The sequence below is a fragment of the Cherax quadricarinatus genome, chromosome 13 (assembly GCF_038502225.1).
Source record: "Cherax quadricarinatus isolate ZL_2023a chromosome 13, ASM3850222v1, whole genome shotgun sequence".
Lineage (NCBI taxonomy): Eukaryota > Metazoa > Arthropoda > Malacostraca > Decapoda > Parastacidae > Cherax > Cherax quadricarinatus.
This window is the reverse complement of record NC_091304.1, coordinates 18,863,510-18,882,768: the sequence shown is the minus strand read 5'-3', so window position 1 is coordinate 18,882,768 and position 19,259 is coordinate 18,863,510. Positions and strand designations below refer to the sequence as shown.

Below are 19,259 nucleotides of genomic sequence, written 5' to 3'. Positions count from 1 at the left end.
GGTGAGGGGAGGAAGAGCTGGCCTCACGTAGGTAATAACCGCAGAATGTTCCTCTGTTTTCCTCCTCCGTGCTCAGGAGTAACACCCGTGCTAACCTCCACGAAGATCTTGAACCATATTAACATAAGTGGGAGCTGCGCCTCGTGGAGGAGCGATACACCTGGCCGGAGCCACCGTAATGCCACGGTCGCTCTCTAAACTCACGTACACTTACTGGTAATTTAATCAAGATCTCTTTATGTGAACTGGTAAGAAATACGCTTAAAATTATATTTAGATTACATTTACACAGATAATTTCGTTAGCAGTAAAGAAAGGTGTGCTGGAGAAGGGTGGATAAGAAGCACTGATTACATAATATAAAGGTCTCTGCTGAAAGTTCGCAATTTTTCGTCAAATTTTTCTTGCTACCTACCTGAAAAACTTTTAGTTGCAGAGTGAAAAAAGGTTATCTTTTAAGTCCTCAACAAATTTATTAGGAACGAAACGGTGAGGTACACAGCATATTCCGTAACAATTAAACAAGGCGACCAGAATGGATCTATAAATTTTAATGCATTTCCATTTGGAGTGGTGAAACACATCAGTTGCTTTCACAAGGCAGACAAGCCAAGCGAATAATAAATAGATTGGGTTTGACTGAATTAGTGATCGAGGAAGGTATTACAGAACTCCTGTAGTATACCTCAAAACCAACCAACGAGGATAGTATAACAGGACTCCTTCTGTAGTATACCTCAATACAAACCATCGAGGATAGTATTACAGAACTATTTCTGTAGTATACCTCAATTCAAACCATCGAGGATAGTATTACAGGACTCCTGTAGTATGCCTCAATATAAACCATCGAGGAAGGTATTACAGGACTCCTCCTGTAGTATACCTCAATACAAACCATCGAGGATAGTATTACAGGACTCCTCCTGTAGTATGCCTCAATACAAACTATCGAGGAAGGTATTACAGGGCTCCTACCTCACGATACCTCAACGAGGAACATATCCCTGGTTTCTTCCCTCAGTATACCACAATACAAACCATCGAGGAATGTATTCCGGTCTAACCCAGTATCCCTCAAAATACAAAACAACGAGGTTTCCCCTTTCTACGATATTAATGTTGCCTTGAAGACGCGCTAAACTAATAGGGGTCAATGAGCACTTGAGGAAAATGGGAGCTAATCAGGTATGAAGAGAGAAAGGGGAGTAGCTCCAATTCCTCGGACCAAGAACCCTTTCACAAGCCTTCCTGAGCCTACCTTCAGGAGCGTCTTTACCCCAGTATGGCTCACACTTAATTAAATTGGTAACCCCAAACTTATATATTTTACAAGTCTATATTTCGGGGTGTGCTCTTGCAAACGTTATTCATTCTGAATCAATGTTATTTTATCAATTTATAAGTTAACATTAAAGCGCCAGGCTGATAGTAGTTTCAAGTACGGACCTTGCTCATTCCATACTGCAGTAGGGGCCTTGCTCATTCCATACTGCAGTAGGGGCCTTGCTCATTCCATACTGCAGTAGGGGCCTTGCTCATTCCATACTGCATTAAGGGCCTTGCTCATTCCGTACTTCAGTAAGGGCCTTGCTTATTCCATACTCCAGTAGGGGCCTTCCTCATTCCATACTGCAGTAGAGGCCTTGCTCATTCCATACTGCAGTAGAGGCCTTGCTCATTCCATACTGCAGTAGTGGCCTTGCTCATTCCATACTGCAGTAGAGGCCTTGCTCATTCCATACTGCAGTAGGAGCCTTGCTCACTCCATACCGACGCTCTCGTTCACTGAGAACAGGTATGTGTACATTCTCCTTATAATCTATACAGGTGATTAGCACACTGATGATCGATGATCAGACCACCACCACCACCACCACCCTCTGAGCTGCAGGGTCTCACAGGTGTAACACATTACGTTAACAACAATCCTCATGACCTAACTGTTTCCTGGAAAGTCTAAAACTTACTTCATTAAATTAACTAGCAGCGTCTCCAGATTTCGAGTGCCACATTGTGTGTTAAAGTGGTAACATAAAATTCGTCCACCACTATTACCATTATCATCCACCACTATTACCATTCCTTCATCACTACCATCAATACCAATCCTCCTTTCCTCCACTACCACTCCCCCCCACATCACCACTACCTCAACACCTATCAGCACCACCACCGTGCAGGGAGGGACGTGACAATAAGAGGACTCGGGTAGTGATTAACGACTCAAGATATTTCATGGAAGGTAAAAATCAGTGTAAATTAAATTCCGAAAAAAAAAATTCCAAGGTGTTTTCATCTCCAAAAACAAGAATAAGAACTGTCTTCTTGTGATAGGAGTCAGAGAAGAACCGAACGGCAGAAGAAAGGTACCTACGACAAGGAGGGGAAAACGGCAAAGAACAGGATTAATAATAGGGGAAACAAATATGAATGGATGAGAAAGGATAAGAGAAAGTGACGATGAGAGAGAAGGAAAGTAAGAGAAGGAAAAGTAACAGAATATAGGTAAGGCTAAAACAAAAGACGCTAGAAACCAACAACGCCAGTTGATTTTACGTTGAGAGTCAGAAGTTGTGACTCGAGTCCATTACACACAAATTGGTAAGGAAACAGAAACAGACGATGAGACACACTGCTAAAACCGTTGAGGACACACTGCACAAACCAATATATGCCGGTCACCATCAGCCAGCAAGCCACGCCTCCTAAAATACTGGATTTTGCTCAACAGCTGGATACAATTTCCGTCTTAATTAAACGTGGTGTCGTGTCGGGCGCAAATAAGCGAAGACTGTATTCCCTAGTCACTTGCCCCGACACGCTGAGAGAATTACAAACTCATGGGACGCCTGCTTCACTTCCTCTACTCTACCCGCTCTCGGGGCAAGACAATTATGTCGATTAAAGCAAAGGCGTTGATGGAATATACTAATGTTAATATTGTTAATTATAATGTTCGCTCTCCCTAATTAACTGGCAGTTTATTAATTAAAAATATAAAACGGTTCACTTTATTCCATCTTTATTCGTAGAATAACGTCATTTAACTCTAGGGTATTAAAGCGACATTTTCCTACGCCATGCATTACTGTAGTGAGAAAGCCCATGCCAGGTGTGGCTCAGAGTTTGTCTCCTTAAATTAATTCGTGGATGCAGTGACGATACTTTAGAGCTTTTATCATCCTACATTTTTTTTGTGGTGGGTGGATTACGATGCTGTTAATACATTTTTCCATATCGAGGCCCAACAAATACGTTTGAGTGCTCAGCTTCGGCAGACTAGATAATCTTACATCAGTGCAATTACTGACTTTACTATTATCGGAGAACTCCTTCAACAATATGTGTAAATGTTCCGACTGGGAGACTTCACTTGTGTGACTTAACAGAACCTGTGTTTGACATGGCTAGGTTAGTTACAGAAGAGTTATTACGGTGATGTATAATACTGAGATCGGAAAAGAAGGAGCAGTAACAAGGCAGCAGCAGTAATTGCAGTTTAAAAACCTAAGGAAGGCTAAGTAAGGGAAAACCTGACTGTACAGAGACGTACTGCTGGTGAATGACTGAACTAGAATGAAACTAACGGCTGAGCTCAGAGAAGACTGAATTCTAATAACAACTACTGTACTACTACTACTACTCTTTGTAGGTGTAAGAAATACAGCATCCTATCCTCCTTGAACTTAAGTTAATTTCCTTACGAGGTTACCAACGCCAATATCTTAGTGCTTCCTGTAAAGGTACAAATATTTTTTTCTTTGTTTTAAGTTAGGATACATCAGGCGGGTTACATAAATCCATAAACAAATTATATTTAACCACAGATAAGTAAATTAAAAAAGAGCCCCGAGATATGTCTGGCAACCACAGGAAAAGTAGAAATTTTACGATTATCACTAGTGGTGGGGCAACGAGCTAAAAATATAAGGCTTACTGCTCCTGGGAAGGTAATTGTTGCATGTTAAGAGTACGTTACATTTTATTCGGCGTATGTCACACCCATATAGACATACCTACCCGACCAGCGAAATAGGTGCTAAAGTAGGGGCCCCCCTCGTTATCCTAGTACCTTTGCTTAACCAGCCAATGACGAGGAAGCCCACCAAAGTTGTGAAGTGATGTGGTACCCTCGTGAATCAACATTGGCAGATTTACCTTCAAGTCTGGTTGAATGTGGTTCTCACCGTGTCTCTTGCTTGCAATTTGCCTTTCTGTACATATCCTCTGTATATACTGTACATATTATTGCTTGCTGTTTGGTGAAGAAAATACATGTATTTACTCTTTTCTGCCTTTCGATCGTTCCTCGTTTCTACCTTGGTTATCGTGCTACAACCAGGTGTGCAGACCACTAGACTACACCTGTGTTCGTAAGGTAATTAACAGGAATAAAATCACAAAAGTGAAAATAAAAGCTAAAACTCTGCCGACTTTTACCTCAGATAAACTAATACGAATACCCAGTGCACTTCTACCTCAGGTAAACTAATAGGAACCCCTCAGGTAGGGGTAGCTGTTCAGAAGAGAGAGAATAACTCGATGAATACAATATTGCTATTGGAAGAACAATTACAGTGAGAAAGTAGTGTCATTACTCGTGTCCTCCAAAATATTATGATGCATATACTCCATGTGTGTTTACTGTCTCTGGCTCAGTCTTCGCGTGTGTCTCTGCTGCCTCTGCAGATACTGGCATCATTCAACGTTCCGTTAACACAAGTCCACAGAGAGGGAGGAGGAAGAGGAAGGGAAGGAAGAAAGTTAGGGAGGGAGGAAAGGAGTCATAATATATGTATAGTTTCAAGAGGCACTCTCGCTGTAGAAAATTCCGTTTAGCAACACTGCCAAAGGAAATGGGAGAGGTGTTTGGAGGGTGCCAGCTCGCTGTTCTGAAGGTGCCGACAATATGCAAATACTGTGCTTCAAAGGACAAAGGCTTACTGTGTTCTCTCGCACGCTCGTAACACACCAACTTCAATTTGTCGCAATCACAATGCTAGCCGAGATTACTGAGCATACACCAGTGTTGTAAGCTCACAACACCAGTGTTATGAGCTCACACCACTACTGTAGTGAGCTTTTTTTCCGAGACTGTCGAATAAGTACTGAGGTATTTTCTAGGTAACCGCAGACATTTCAGTCTCCACTGCCCACTAAACCATTTTGTTTCACATACATATTCATTATCATCTTTATGTATATCAAAGATACGTACTGTGCAATGTAAATCCGGCTGCGGTCCATCTGACTTGACACATTTTTTACCTTTAACAGTATACGACCTCCCAAGCCAGCCTCACTGTGGGCAGAAAAATGCCAAACAATCCATGCCAAGCTAGCCCCACTGTGGTCAAGAGACTGCCGAACCAGCCCCACTGTGATCAAGAGACTGCCAAGCTAGCCCCACTGTGGTCAAGAGACTGCCGAACCAGAACCAATGTGGTCAAGAGACTGCCAAACCAGCCCCACTGTGATTAAGAGACTGCCAAGCCAATCCCAATGTGGTCAAGACACTGCCAAGCCAGCCCCAATGTGGTCAAGAGACTGCCAAGCCAGCCCCCACTGTGATCAAGAGACTGCCAAGCCAACCCCAATGTGGTCAAGAGACTGCCAAGCCAGCCCCAATGTGGTCAAGAGACTGCCAAGTCGGTCCCACTATGGTCAAGAGACTGCCAAGCCAGCCCCAATGTGGTCAAGAGACTGCCAAGTCAGTCTCACTGTGGTCAAGAGACTGCCAAGCCGGTCCCACTGTGGTCAAGAGACTGCCAAGTCGGTCCCACTGTGGTCAAGAGACTGCCAAGCCGGTCCCACTGTGGTCAAGAGACTGCCAAGCCGGACCCACTGTGGTCAAGAGACTGCCAAGTCGGTCCCACTGTGGTCAAGAGACTGCCAAGCCGGACCCACTGTGGTCAAGAGACTGCCAAGCCGGACCCACTGTGGTCAAGAGACTGCCAAGTCGGTCCCACTGTGGTCAAGAGACTGCCAAACCAGCATACCACTGAGTGAGTGAGGCAAGTACTTCTAGGCAGCATCTAGAAACACAAACCATTGATGCTAAATGCTACATATCCATTCTAGAAAGTAATCATAATACATGAAATAAGAAAAATATGAAGTTGGTACCTATGCACACACAGATAATTAAATAAATAAAAATAAACAGATACATAAAAGTGCTCAAGGGATCGTTTTTATTACTTTATTCTCCGAAAGCAAATTAATTGTTATTTATTGAAATGACGAAAATAATAGTATTTTGTTGCTTTCAAATGTTCAAAATATATTTTTTGGTGACATGAATTAATTATTTTGGATTTTTGTACTACAAAAAAACGCGTATATGTTTACGCTGACTTATCGCAATTTGCGACAGTTAGTTCCGGCACTGCGACGGGTGGTTCCGGCACTGCGACAGGTGGTTCCGTCACTACGACAGGTGGTTCCGGCACTACGACAGGTGGTTCCGTCACTGCGACAGGTGGTTCCGACACTGCAACAGATAGTACTGACACTGCGAAAGGTGGTTCCGTCACTGCGGCAGGTGGTTCTGACACTGCGACTGGTGGTTCCCTGACGCTGCGACAGGTGGTTCCCTGACGCTGCAACAGGTGGTTCCAATACTGCGACAGGTGGTTGCTATCAGAAAGTGACCCCGTCAGAGACTCGCATATAGACTAACTACAAAATGAAAGCCAGTCTACACGACCCCACTTTATTGAAGTCTATGATTCTGCCCGTTCCTATTTTATCTGTGTTTGCCTTTCTATTGCCTAGTTCTCTTTCTCTCTTCCCCACCTGTTATTTACCTGTCTACCTCTCTTTTTTCCCCTCTCTCTCCATATATATATATATATATATATATATATATATATATATATATATATATATATATATATATATATATATATATATATATCTATATATATTTGTGTGTGTGTGTGTGTGAAAAATCACAGTAAATAGTGATATCACAATATGTAAAACAACCACTGTGAAAAAATAAGAGAAATTCCAAGCGCCTTCGTGACTTCTCACATTATCAAGGAACTATAAAAAACAAAACATCAACAGGAAGGCATATAAAGGAGCAAGACTACACCTCACAGTTATGTCACCACAACAAGACTACACCTCACAGTAGCGTGACAACACACGACTCTGTGAAACACACCCGATTCTCTACCCAAGCATTAAGATTATTACTTGCCCAATGTTTCATTAAATTTTTCCCAAGTTTTATTAATTATGAATCCAATTTATATAAACCCAAAGAAATATTCATATCTTCAAAACTGCTTTTTATGAAATATGATTCTATTATATTCCTGTCGACCATGGACTTGCTTGATACAACTTTCTCAAGTTTTTGAAAATCAATTGGATGGTTAAAATATCTCACATGAATAAATAGAGCATTAAATCGTGTCCAATTCAAATGCTATATTTATGTTGTTTTAATCTTGGTTCGAGACTTTTACCAGTTTGATCGTAATCAACTTTATCGCATACCTAACAAGGAATCTTATAGACACATCCGTCAGCATTTTGGGGGGAATTTTATGAAATAGCTAATGATCTAAAATACCCAAGAAACGTAATTGATATATTTTTTTTTAAATAGCTAGAAATACTTTATACAATCCAAAAAGTGACAACCAACCTTATTCAACTAAAAATATGTTGGTTCTCCCTTACCATAAAAATTTGGCTGATATGCCTTCTCTTCTTAAGACTTTTGCTATCAAAGTTGCATTTAAAAACCTTGATACAGTAAAAAAGCTTCTGATAAAAAATTCCCCCCAAAATGCTGCCTGATTCCTTGTAAGATATGCGATAAAGTTTATTATTGTTAAATTGGTAAAAAGTCTTACTAAGATTAAAACAACAAAAATATAGCATTAGAACTGGACAAGATTCTATTGCTCTATTGATTCATGCGAGAGATTTTAACCATCCAATTTTCAAAATGATGAGAAAGTTGTATCAAGCAAATTCATGGTCGACAGAAATATAATAAAATCATGTTTCATAAAAAGCAGTTTTGAAAATAATATGAACATTTATTTGGGATTATATAAATTGGATTCATTTATAATTAATAAAATTTGGGAAGAATTTAATGATACATTGGACAAGTAAAAGATCTTAATGCTTGGGTAGAGAATCAAATGTGTTTCACAGAGTCGGGTGTTGTTAGGCGACAGTGAGGTAGTCATGGAAGAATAAACACAGAAGCAGTATAATGTGATCCTTTATTGATAACGTTTCGCCCACACCGTGAGCTTTGTCAATTCACAAACAGATCTGTTTGTGACATTGTGTCTGTATTTCATACCATTTATTTCCAAATGTAGTCTAAATGTGGTGACGTGACTGTGAGGTGTAGTCTTGTTGTAGTGACGTGACTGAGGTGTAGTCTTGTTGCGGTGACGTGACTGTGAGGTGTAGTCTTGCCCCCTTTATATGCCTTCCTGTTGATGTTTTGTTTTTTATAGTTCCTTGATAATATGAGAAGTCACGAAAGCACTTGGAATTACTATTTTTACAGTGGTCGTTTTGCATATATATATATATATATATATATATATATATATATATATATATATATATATATATATATATGTGTGTGTGTGTGTGTGTGTGTGTGTGTGTTTGTGTGTGTGTGTGTGTGTGTGTGTGTGTGTGTGTGTGTGTGTGTGTGTACATACATGAAAATTGAGACACTTATGCAACATATGGGAATCTTTATTCAGGAAACGTTTCGCCACACAGTGGTTTCTTCAGTCCAATACAAAGCTGAAGGTATAAGGAGAGAAGGAGTTTGAGGTAATCATTCCCTCAGCCTGGAGTCCATGTGTTCAATCCATCATCTTGTAGAATGTATAGCATAGGGCCGTAGACATGGCTTATATACTGTAGTCAGGTGAGGCGAAGCAGGAGGAGGCGGGGTCATAGTGGTACCATCCACTAGTCGAAGTAGGTCTTCGTCCAAAGGTTGGACAAGTGTTGAAGAATTCTTTGTAACAAGATCCCATGATGCTATAGTGTCTGACAGTTGAGATGAATGGTTTGAAAAACCGACAAGTTGACACTGTAGCATCATGGGATCTTGTTACAAAGAATTCTTCAACACTTGTCCATCCTTTGGACGAAGACCTACTTCGACTAGTGGATGGTACCACTATGACCCCGCCTCCTCCTGCTTCGCCTCACCTGACTACAGTATATAAGCCACGTCTACGGCCCTATGCTATACATTCTACTAGATTGATGGACTGAACACATCGACTCCAGGCTGAGGGACTGATTACCTCAAACTCCTTCTCTCCTTATACCTTCAGCTTTGTATTGGACTGAAGAAGCCACTGTGTGGCGAAACGTTTCCTGAATAAAGATTCCTATATGCTGCATAAGTGTCTCTATTTTCATGTATATATATATATATATATATATATATATATATATATATATATATATATATATATATATATATATATATATATATATATATATATATATATAGGGGGTGGTAGGAGAAAATTCTCAGCTTCAGGGAGAACCTTGAGTTTTCTCTGAAGCAAGTTTATTCTTTTCTCTTAGGATGAGGGTCTCCAGGACAGTTCTAGAGGTGGTACCTCCCTATATATATATATATATATATATATATATATATATATATATATATATATATATATATATATATATATATATATATATATATATATATATATACACATATGCATATATATACTATTATTGTCTCTTTATCCCTCTGCATTACTCTGTTTTATTTCCTCAACTCCTTTTAACTTCAGTTCGCACATTTCATTTTTCATTTTACAATGTAACACGCTTTTATCGCTTCTTGCTGTTCACTTTACCTTCGCCTTGTGTACCTGCCATATCCTTTCCCTGATATCTTGTTCGTATTTTATGTCAATTCGAAAAAAAATCTTTGAATTTTTCATCATTTCGTCGTTCCTCGTAGTCTCTTCCATTTCTCCACACATCCTTCCGGTTATCTTTTCCATGCCTTTCATTTATTACTCATTTTCTCACTTCCATGCACCATTCTGGATTCCTGTTCCATGTATCATTCCAGATCTCTGTTCCATGCATCATTCCAGATCTCTGTTCCATGCATCCTTCCAGATCCCTGTTCCATGCATCATTCCAGATCCCTATTCCATGCATCATTCTAGATCCCTGTTCCGCGCATCATTCCAAATCTGTTCCATGTATCATTCCACATCCTGTTCCACGCATCATTCCAGATCCCTATTCCATGCATCCTTCCAGATCCCTGTTCCATGCATCATTTCAGATCCCTATTCCATGCATCATTCTGGATCCCTGTTCCACGCATCATTCCATATCCCTGTTCCAAGCATTATTCTGGATCCCTGTTCAATGCATCATTCCAGATCCTTGTTCCATGCATCATTCCTGAACCCCTGTTTCGTGCATCAGTCCAGATCCTTGTTCCATGCATCATTCCTGTTCCCTGTTTCATGCATCATTCCTGATCCCTATTCCATGCATCATTCCTGATCCCTGTTCCATTCATCATTCCTGATCCATGTTCCATGCATCATTCCTGATCCTTGTTCCATGCATCATTCCGGATCCTTAATCCATGCATCATTCCTGATCCATATTCCATGGATCATTCCTAATCCCTGTTCCATGCAACATTCCTGATCCCTATTCCATGCATCATTATGGATCCTTATTCCATGCATCATTCCTTATCCCTATTCCATGCATCATTCCTGATCCCTATTCCATGCATCATTCCAGATCCTTGTTCCATGCATCATTCCTGATCCTTGTTCCATGCATCATTCCGGATCCTTGTTCCATGCATCATTCCTGATCCTTGTTCCATGCATCATTCCTGATCCTTGTTCCATGCATCATTCCGGATCCTTGTTCCATGCATCATTCCGGATCCTTGTTCCATGCATCATTCCGGATCCTTGTTCCATGCATCATTCCGGATCCTTGTTCCATGCATCATTCCGGATCCTTGTTCCATGCATCATTCCGGATCCTTGTTCCATGCATCATTCCGGATCCTTGTTCCATGCATCATTCCGGATCCTTGTTCCATGCATCATTCCAGATCCCGGTTCAATGGATCCTCCTTGCTGCATATCTCATTTCCCTTCATATTTACATCTACTTTTTTATATCATTCCTAATCCTAAACTTTCTCCACCCTCTTTATCTTTCATTATATTATTCTTTACCTTTTCTTATTTTCTTTCAGCTAGATTCTGCGTCTTAGTGCTATTTAATTTCGTGTTTGTGAGACAATACCATGAATCTCCTTCCTTCTGCCTCTCTCACCTGATAACTGTGTGTGTGTGTGTGTGTGTGTGTACTCACCTAGTTGTACTCACCTAGTTGAGGTTGCGGGGGTCGAGTCCGAGCTCCTGGCCCCGCCTCTTCACTGATCGCTACTAGGTCACTCTCCCTGAGCCGTGAGCTTTATCATACCTCTGCTTAAAGCTATGTATGGATCCTGCCTCCACTACATCGCTTCCCAAACTATTCCACTTACTGACTACTCTGTGGCTGAAGAAATACTTCCTAACATCCCTGTGATTCATCTGTGTCTTCAGCTTCCAACTGTGTCCCCTTGTTACTGTGTCCAATCTCTGGAACATCCTGTCTTTGTCCACCTTGTCAATTCCTCTCAGTATTTTGTATGTCGTTATCATGTCCCCCCTATCTCTCCTGTCCTCCAGTGTCGTCAGGTTGATTTCCCTTAACCTCTCCTCGTAGGACATACCTCTTAGCTCTGGGACTAGTCTTGTTGCAAACCTTTGCACTTTCTCTAGTTTCTTTACGTGCTTGGCTAGGTGTGGGTTCCAAACTGGTGCCGCATACTCCAATATGGGCCTAACGTATACGGTGTACAGGGTCCTGAACGATTCCTTATTAAGATGTCGGAATGCTGTTCTGAGGTTTGCTAGGCGCCCATATGCTGCAGCAGTTATTTGGTTGATGTGCGCTTCAGGAGATGTGCCTGGTGTTATACTCACCCCAAGATCTTTTTCCTTGAGTGAGGTTTGTAGTCTCTGACCCCCTAGACTGTACTCCGTCTGCGGCCTTCTTTGCCCTTCCCCAATCTTCATGACTTTGCACTTGGTGGGATTGAACTCCAGGAGCCAATTGCTGGACCAGGTCTGCAGCCTGTCCAGATCCCTTTGTAGTTCTGCCTGGTCTTCGATCGAGTGTATTCTTCTCATCAACTTCACGTCATCTGCAAACAGGGACACCTCAGAGTCTATTCCTTCCGTCATGTCGTTCACAAATACCAGAAACAGCACTGGTCCTAGGACTGACCCCTGCGGGACCCCGCTGGTCACAGGTGCGCACTCTGACACCTCGCCACGTACCATGACTCGCTGCTGTCTTCCTGACAAGTATTCCCTGATCCATGTGTGTGTGTGTGTGTGTGTGTGTGTGTGTGTGTGTGTGTGTGTGTGTGTGTGTGTGAGAGAGAGAGAGAGAGAGAGAGAGAGAGAGAGAGAGAGAGAGAGAGAGAGAGAGAGAGAGAGAGAGAGAGAGAGAGAGAGAGAGAGAGAGAGAGACTGCACTGCCTACCTCAACACTTGAGAGTTGGTGAGCCATCACTAGTATACCTTGTGTCCCTCCCTCACTACTCTTGTACGTACTATGAATTATTCACCTGTCTTTGTCTACCTTCTTACATTTTTGTCACCTCTTTCTCCCCATCCCTTCCAGCCGCTCTCCTTCTTTCCACTCTTCATCCCTGTTCTGTCACAATCCCTCCTCCCCCCTCCCTCTCTCTCTCCATTACAAATACGCACTACCATCGATTTTCGAAATCATACATATAGTTTCATTTTCCACCATCCATGCAGAGCATATTTCATTCACCAGTAACTCACCATTACCACAAGTCACCCGTCACTGTCACCCACATTTCACAGCTTATATGCCATTGTGGATCAGGGTTAAGATATGGGAATGTCTTCATGCAGCCCAGCCCAGTGTCTGGTGAAGGTGACTGGTGCACTTCCATGACTACACCAAGTGTTAAAGACTTACAGTGTCCTGAAATAAATAAATAAAATATATATATATATATATATATATATATATATATATATATATATATATATATATATATATATATATATATATATATATATATATATATATATATATGTTAAAGACTCTTTGAGTCTTAACACTTGGTGTGGTCGTGGAAGTGTTATCGCCCAGCCACCAGCAGCCTGACTGTTCCTTTCAACCACCACCACAAACTTTGGGAAAATAATTTTTTACCTTTTTTTGTAAATAATCTGGTTCTGTCGTCGAAATAGGAACCTTGAGAGCAAAGCCATGATGCTTCGTATATATGTTAGCATCAACTTGCGTTAATTTTAAAGTCGGTTAACAAACAAGAATGGTGTAGAAGTGCATCAATCACCTTCACCAGACACTTAGTCACCTAGAAGGAACCTACACCCTCTTTACTCTTAATACTCTCAATACTAATGAGGAATAAGGAACATATGCAGCACACTGGATAACTATAAGGAGAGACGTTTCGTCCACAAGAGGCTTTTTGATGGACGAAACAACGCTCAATAAAGGTACCTAAATGTTGCAAATGTTTTATTCATCAACTTGTCGGTATTGTATACTTTTTATTTCGTATCACTAATGATGCCTAGAGCATCAGTCTCCTCCTCCTCTGCTACTTCTCCAACCCGTCCCCTTCCCCCTTTAAAACCATACTCTCCACGAGAACATTTTTAAAGTGGTTGTGTGGACATTATGGCACACTGGGTGTTTGGGATATTGTGGGTGGCCAATAGAAAGTAATGGTCCACGTTCCTGCTTGCCAGCTTCCTTGTCTACCTACATTACTACCAGTTTGAGTGCCTTCCTGTATGTTCAAGTGCCTTCCTACCTGTATGAGTGCCTGCCTGTCTGTTTAATGCCTTTCTGTTTTGAGTACCTGCATGAATGTTTGAGTACGTGTTTGCTCCTGTTGTGCCTGCTTGCCTGCATGTTTGAGTACCTGCTTGTAGTTTTAGTGCCTGCCTATCTGTTTAAGTGATTGCCCGCGTGTTTGAGATCCTGCGTGCCGTTTGATATTTATGCACCCGACTTTCTACTTTCTTGCTACATGTGTGCCTGACTGTTTTCCTGATTACCTGCCTATCAACATCCCTGATTTCTTGCCTATCTTTTGGTCTCCTTTTCTATCTGTTTTTTAAGTTACCTACATGCCTCCTTGCTTGTCTGCCTGCAGCATTTGCAACTAATCCATAACGTTTACCTACCTTTACCACCCCCTGCACCATCTGTCAAGACAGTCACTAAGTACCCAGTCATATAGAATGAACGGAAAAGTATGTACTCACGTTCGTGTCATGTACGTGGCAGAACACTCACCTGTAAAAGGATTAACCAAAATATTATAGGGCCTTCAAAAAGTAATGCATTAAATAAGTATAAAATCAGAGTTAGCCCGTATGAAATACGATATCAAAAAGTATATGCCTTCCTCTGCTATTACATAAAAATACACAAACGCTTGCTTGGTTGGTAGACAGCAACCACCCACGGAGGTACTACCGTACTGCCAAGTGAGTGTAAAACGGAAGCCTGTAATTGTTTTACATGATGGTAGGATTGGTGTCTTTTTTCTGTTTCATGAACAGGCAAGATTTCAGGTACGTCTTTCTACTTCAACTTACACTTAGGTCAAACTACACATTTATGTATACACACTCATCTGAGTTTGCTTTGATTTTATCTTAATAGTTATTCATTTTATTACTTTTCCTTTCACATCCATGGAAAAGTGGAATAAGAATCTTTCCTCCGTAAGCCATGAGTGTTGTAAAAGTCAACTAAAATGCCGGGAGCAATAGGCTAGAAACTCCTTTTCCAGTATAGCCTATTAAAAAGAAGGAAGAAAACCGTCAAAGTGGGATGTTTGAATGTGCGTGGTTTTAGTGCGAATGATAAGAGATGATTGATGATGCTATGAATGAAAAGAAGCTGGATGTCCTGGCTCTAAGTGAAACAAAGCTGAAGGGAGTAGGAGAGTTTCAATGGGGAGAAATAAAAGGGATTAGGTCCGGGGTTTCTAATAGAGTTAGAACTAAGGAAAAAGTAGCAATGATGCTGAAGGATAAATTATGGCAGGAAAAGAAGGAATTGTCTAAATTCAAGGATTTTTGGAGTAAAATAAGGGTTGGATGTGAAAAGTGGGTTACAGTAAGCGTTGATGCACTTGGAGAAGAGAGAAGTGTAGAGCAGAGGGATTTTGGGAAATGTCGAGTGAGTGCGTGGGGAGTTTTGAACCAAATGAGAAAGTATTTGTAGTTGGGGATTTCAATGCTGAAGTGGGTAAAATGTTGTAGAGGGTAGGTAAATCTGGGGTACCAGTGGTAAATGAAAATGTGAAGCCTTTAACTGAACTTTGTGTTTCTAGAAAGAAGTTTGGTAATAAGTAATACATATTTTATGAAAAAAAAAGATAAATAAGTATACAATAAGCCTGTAATGACAGTAGTTTGTTAAATTATGTATTGATGGATAAAAGGTTGAGAGGAAGGCTTCAGGATGTACATGTTTATAGAGGGGTGACAGATATATTGGATCATTACCTAGTTGTAGCTACAGTTAGAGTAAGAGGTAGATGGGACAAAAGGAAAATGCAACAGTAAATAAGAGAGAGGTTAAAGTTTATAAACTAAGGGAGGAGGAAGTTAGGGTGAGATAGAAGCAACTATTGACAGAAAGGTGGGCTAGTGCAAGTTTGGATAGTGGTGGGAGGGTGAAGAGAAATGGGATAGTTTTAAAAATGCAGTACTAAAATGTGCGGCAGAAGTTTGTGGCTATAGGAGGGTGGGTGCAGGAGGAAAGAAGAGTGACTGGTGGAATGAAGTAAAGGGTGCGATAAAATAGAAAAAAGTAGCTTATGAAAGGTTTTTACAAAGCAGAAGTGATATAAGAAAGGCAGAGTATATGGAGAGTAAAAGAAAGGTGAAGAGAGTGGTAAGAGTGCAAAGGGAGAGCAAATGACAGAGTGGGAGAGGCACTGTTAAGAAATTTTTCTGAGAAAAAGAAAAAAAAATGGAGTGAAATAAAGAAGCTAAGAAAGCCTAGGGAGGGAAGTTAGTAAATGAGGTGATGGAGGTATTGGTTAGATGGACGGAATATTTTGAGGAACTTTTTAACGTCGATGAAGAAAGGGAGGCGGTAATTTCATGTAGTGGCCAGGGAAGTATAACAACTTTTAGGAGTGAAGAAGAGCAGATGTGAGTGTGGGGGAGGTGCGTGAGGCATTACGTAGAATGAAAGGGGGTAAAGCAGCTGGAACTGATGGGATCATGACAGAAATGTTAAAAGCAGGGGGAGATATAGTGTTGGAGTGGTTGGTATTTTTGATTAATAAATGTATGAACGAGGGGAAGGTACCTAGGGATTGGCAGAGAGCGTGTATAATTCGTTTATACAAAGGGAAAGGGGACAAAAGAGATTGTAAAAATTACAGAGGAATAAGTTTACCGAGTATACCAGGCGAAGTGTATGGTAGGGTTATTACTGAAACAATTAGGAAAGAAGGAAAGAGAGAGGAGTGCAGTTGAGCAAGAAGGCTTTAGAATAGGTAGGGGATGTGCTGATTAGGTGTTTACACTGAAACACATATGTGAACAATATTTAGATAAAGGTAGGGAAGTTTTCATTGCCTTTATGGATTTAGAAAAGGCATATGATAATGTGGATAGGGAAGCAATGTGGCAGATGTTGGAAGTGTATGGAATAGGTAGCAAGTTACTAAATGCTATAAAGAATTTTTATGAGGATAGTGAGGCCCAAGTTAGGGTGTGTAGAGAAGAGGTATGTGTAATGTCGCCATTGTTGTTTAATATAATTATAGATGGCATTGTAAAAGAAGTAAATGCTAGGGTATTGGGGAGAGGAGTGGGATTAAATTATGGGAAATCAAACACAAAATGGGAGTGGACAGTTACTTTTTGCTGATAATACAGTGCTTTTGGGGGATTCTAAAGAAAAGTTGCAAAGGTTAGTGAACAAGTTTGGGAGGGTGTGTAAAGGTAAATAGTTGAAAGTGAATATAGATAAGAGTAAGGTGATGAGGGCATCAAACGATTTAAAGAGAAATTGGATACCACAATGGAGGGAGTATGGAAGAAGTGAATATTTTCAGATATTTGGGAGTTGACTTGTCAGCAGATGGGTTTATGAAGGATGAGTAAACCAGAGATCTAATGAAAGAAAAAACGTGAGTGGTGCATTGAGGTATATGTGGAGACAAAGAACGAGAGTATATTGGTACCAACACTCATATGTGGGTGTGAAGCATGGGTTGTAAATGTTGCAGCGAGGAGGAGGCTGGAGGCAGTGGAGATGTCGTGTCTAAGGGCAATGTGTGGTGTAAATATTATGCAGAGAATTCGTAGTGTGGAAATTAGGTGGTGTGGAGTTACTAAAAGTATTAGTCAGAGGGCTGAAGATGGGCTGTCGAGGTGGTTTGTTCATTTAGAGAAAATGGAACAAAGAATGACTTGGAGAGCATATAAATATGTTGGGGAAAGTAGGCAGGGTAGGGGTTATCCCCAAATAGGTTGGAGGGGATAAAGGAGGTTTTGTGGGCGAGGGGCTTGGACTTCCATCAAGCGAGCATGAGACAAATGGTTTTTGGGACCTGACGAGCTGCTGGAGTGTGAGCAGGGTAATATTTTATGAAGGGATTCAGGGAAACCGGCTAGCCGGACCTAGAGTCCTGGAAATGGAAAGTACAATGCTTGTACTTTAAAGGAGGGGTTTGGGATACTGGCAGTTTGAAGGGACGTCTAAACTGTCGTATCTGAGCGCCTCTGCAAAGACAGTGAATATGTATGAGTGATGGTGAAAGTGTTGAATGATGAAAGTTTTTTCGTTCTTTTTGGGTTTTTCTTTCTTTTTAGGTCACCCTGTCTCGGTGGGAAACGACCGTCATGTTTATATATAAAGGTAAAACTTGCAATTTCGACTTAAACAGCAACGTTCTTCTTACCGAATAAGGCAAGCAAAAATTTGTGTGCAATAATTTCGCAAAAATCATTCTGAACCTAGCGAAAAAAATATATTTCATTGTGTTTGTTTATTATTAAATTAATGTAAACTTATTTAAAATACGTATATTTAATTGGATTACGCTAAATTAAATTGCACTTGGTTATAATAAGGTTAGGTAAGTTTTCTAAGGTCCTTTTGGTACAAAAAAATATTAATTTTTACATTAATATAAATGAAAAAAAAATCTTTAAACGTATAAGAGAAAATTTTAGGACTTGAAATGAGTTCTTCCTAACTGACCAGTTTTACCTATTAAGCACAACGCACGCACACACACACACACACACACACACACACACACACACACACACACACACACACACACACACACACACACACACACACACACACACACACACATATATATATATATATATATATATATATATATATATATATATACACACACACATATATATATATATATATATATATATATATATATATATATATATATATATATATATATATATATATATATATATATAAATATATACATATATATATATATATATATATACACACACACACACACACAAACACACACACACACACATATATATATATATATATATATATATATATATATATATATATATATATATATATATATATATATATATATATATATACACAAATATATATATATATACACACACACACACATATATATATATATATATATATATATATATATATATATATATATATATATATATATTTATATATATATATATATTTATTTCTAGCATCTGCTAGAAAAATGACAGGATGGATAATGAGAACCTTCAAAACTAGGGAGGCCAAGCCCATGATGACACTCTTCAGGTCACTTGTTCTATCTAGGCTGGAATATTGCTGCATTCTAACAGCACCTTTCAAGGCAGGTGAAATTGCCGACCTAGAAAATGTACAGAGAACTTTCACGGCGCGCATAACGTAGATAAAACACCTCAATTACTGGGAGTGCTTGAGGTTTCTAAACCTGTATTCCCTGGAACGCAGGAGGGAGAGAGACATGATTATATACACCTGGAAAATCCTAGAGGGACTAGTACCGAACTTGCACACGAAAATCACTCACTACGAAAGCAAAAGACTTGGCAGAC

The 19,259-nt window shown here is 40.1% G+C and overlaps 1 protein-coding gene across 10 annotated transcripts in view; it reads right to left on the bottom strand.

Annotated features, from left to right (window-relative positions):
- Positions 1-19,259, bottom strand: part of LOC128688508 (utrophin) — a gene marked incomplete at its 5' end in the record, with an annotated part of 1,206,544 nt that overhangs the window by 206,645 nt on the left and 980,640 nt on the right. For 3 of the 10 annotated variants that reach the window (XM_070084566.1, XM_070084565.1, XM_070084564.1), the window contains 1 exon segment: positions 14,310-14,448. In XM_070084566.1, the coding sequence (XP_069940667.1) occupies positions 14,425-14,448 (24 nt within the window). 10 annotated transcript variants of the gene reach the window in all.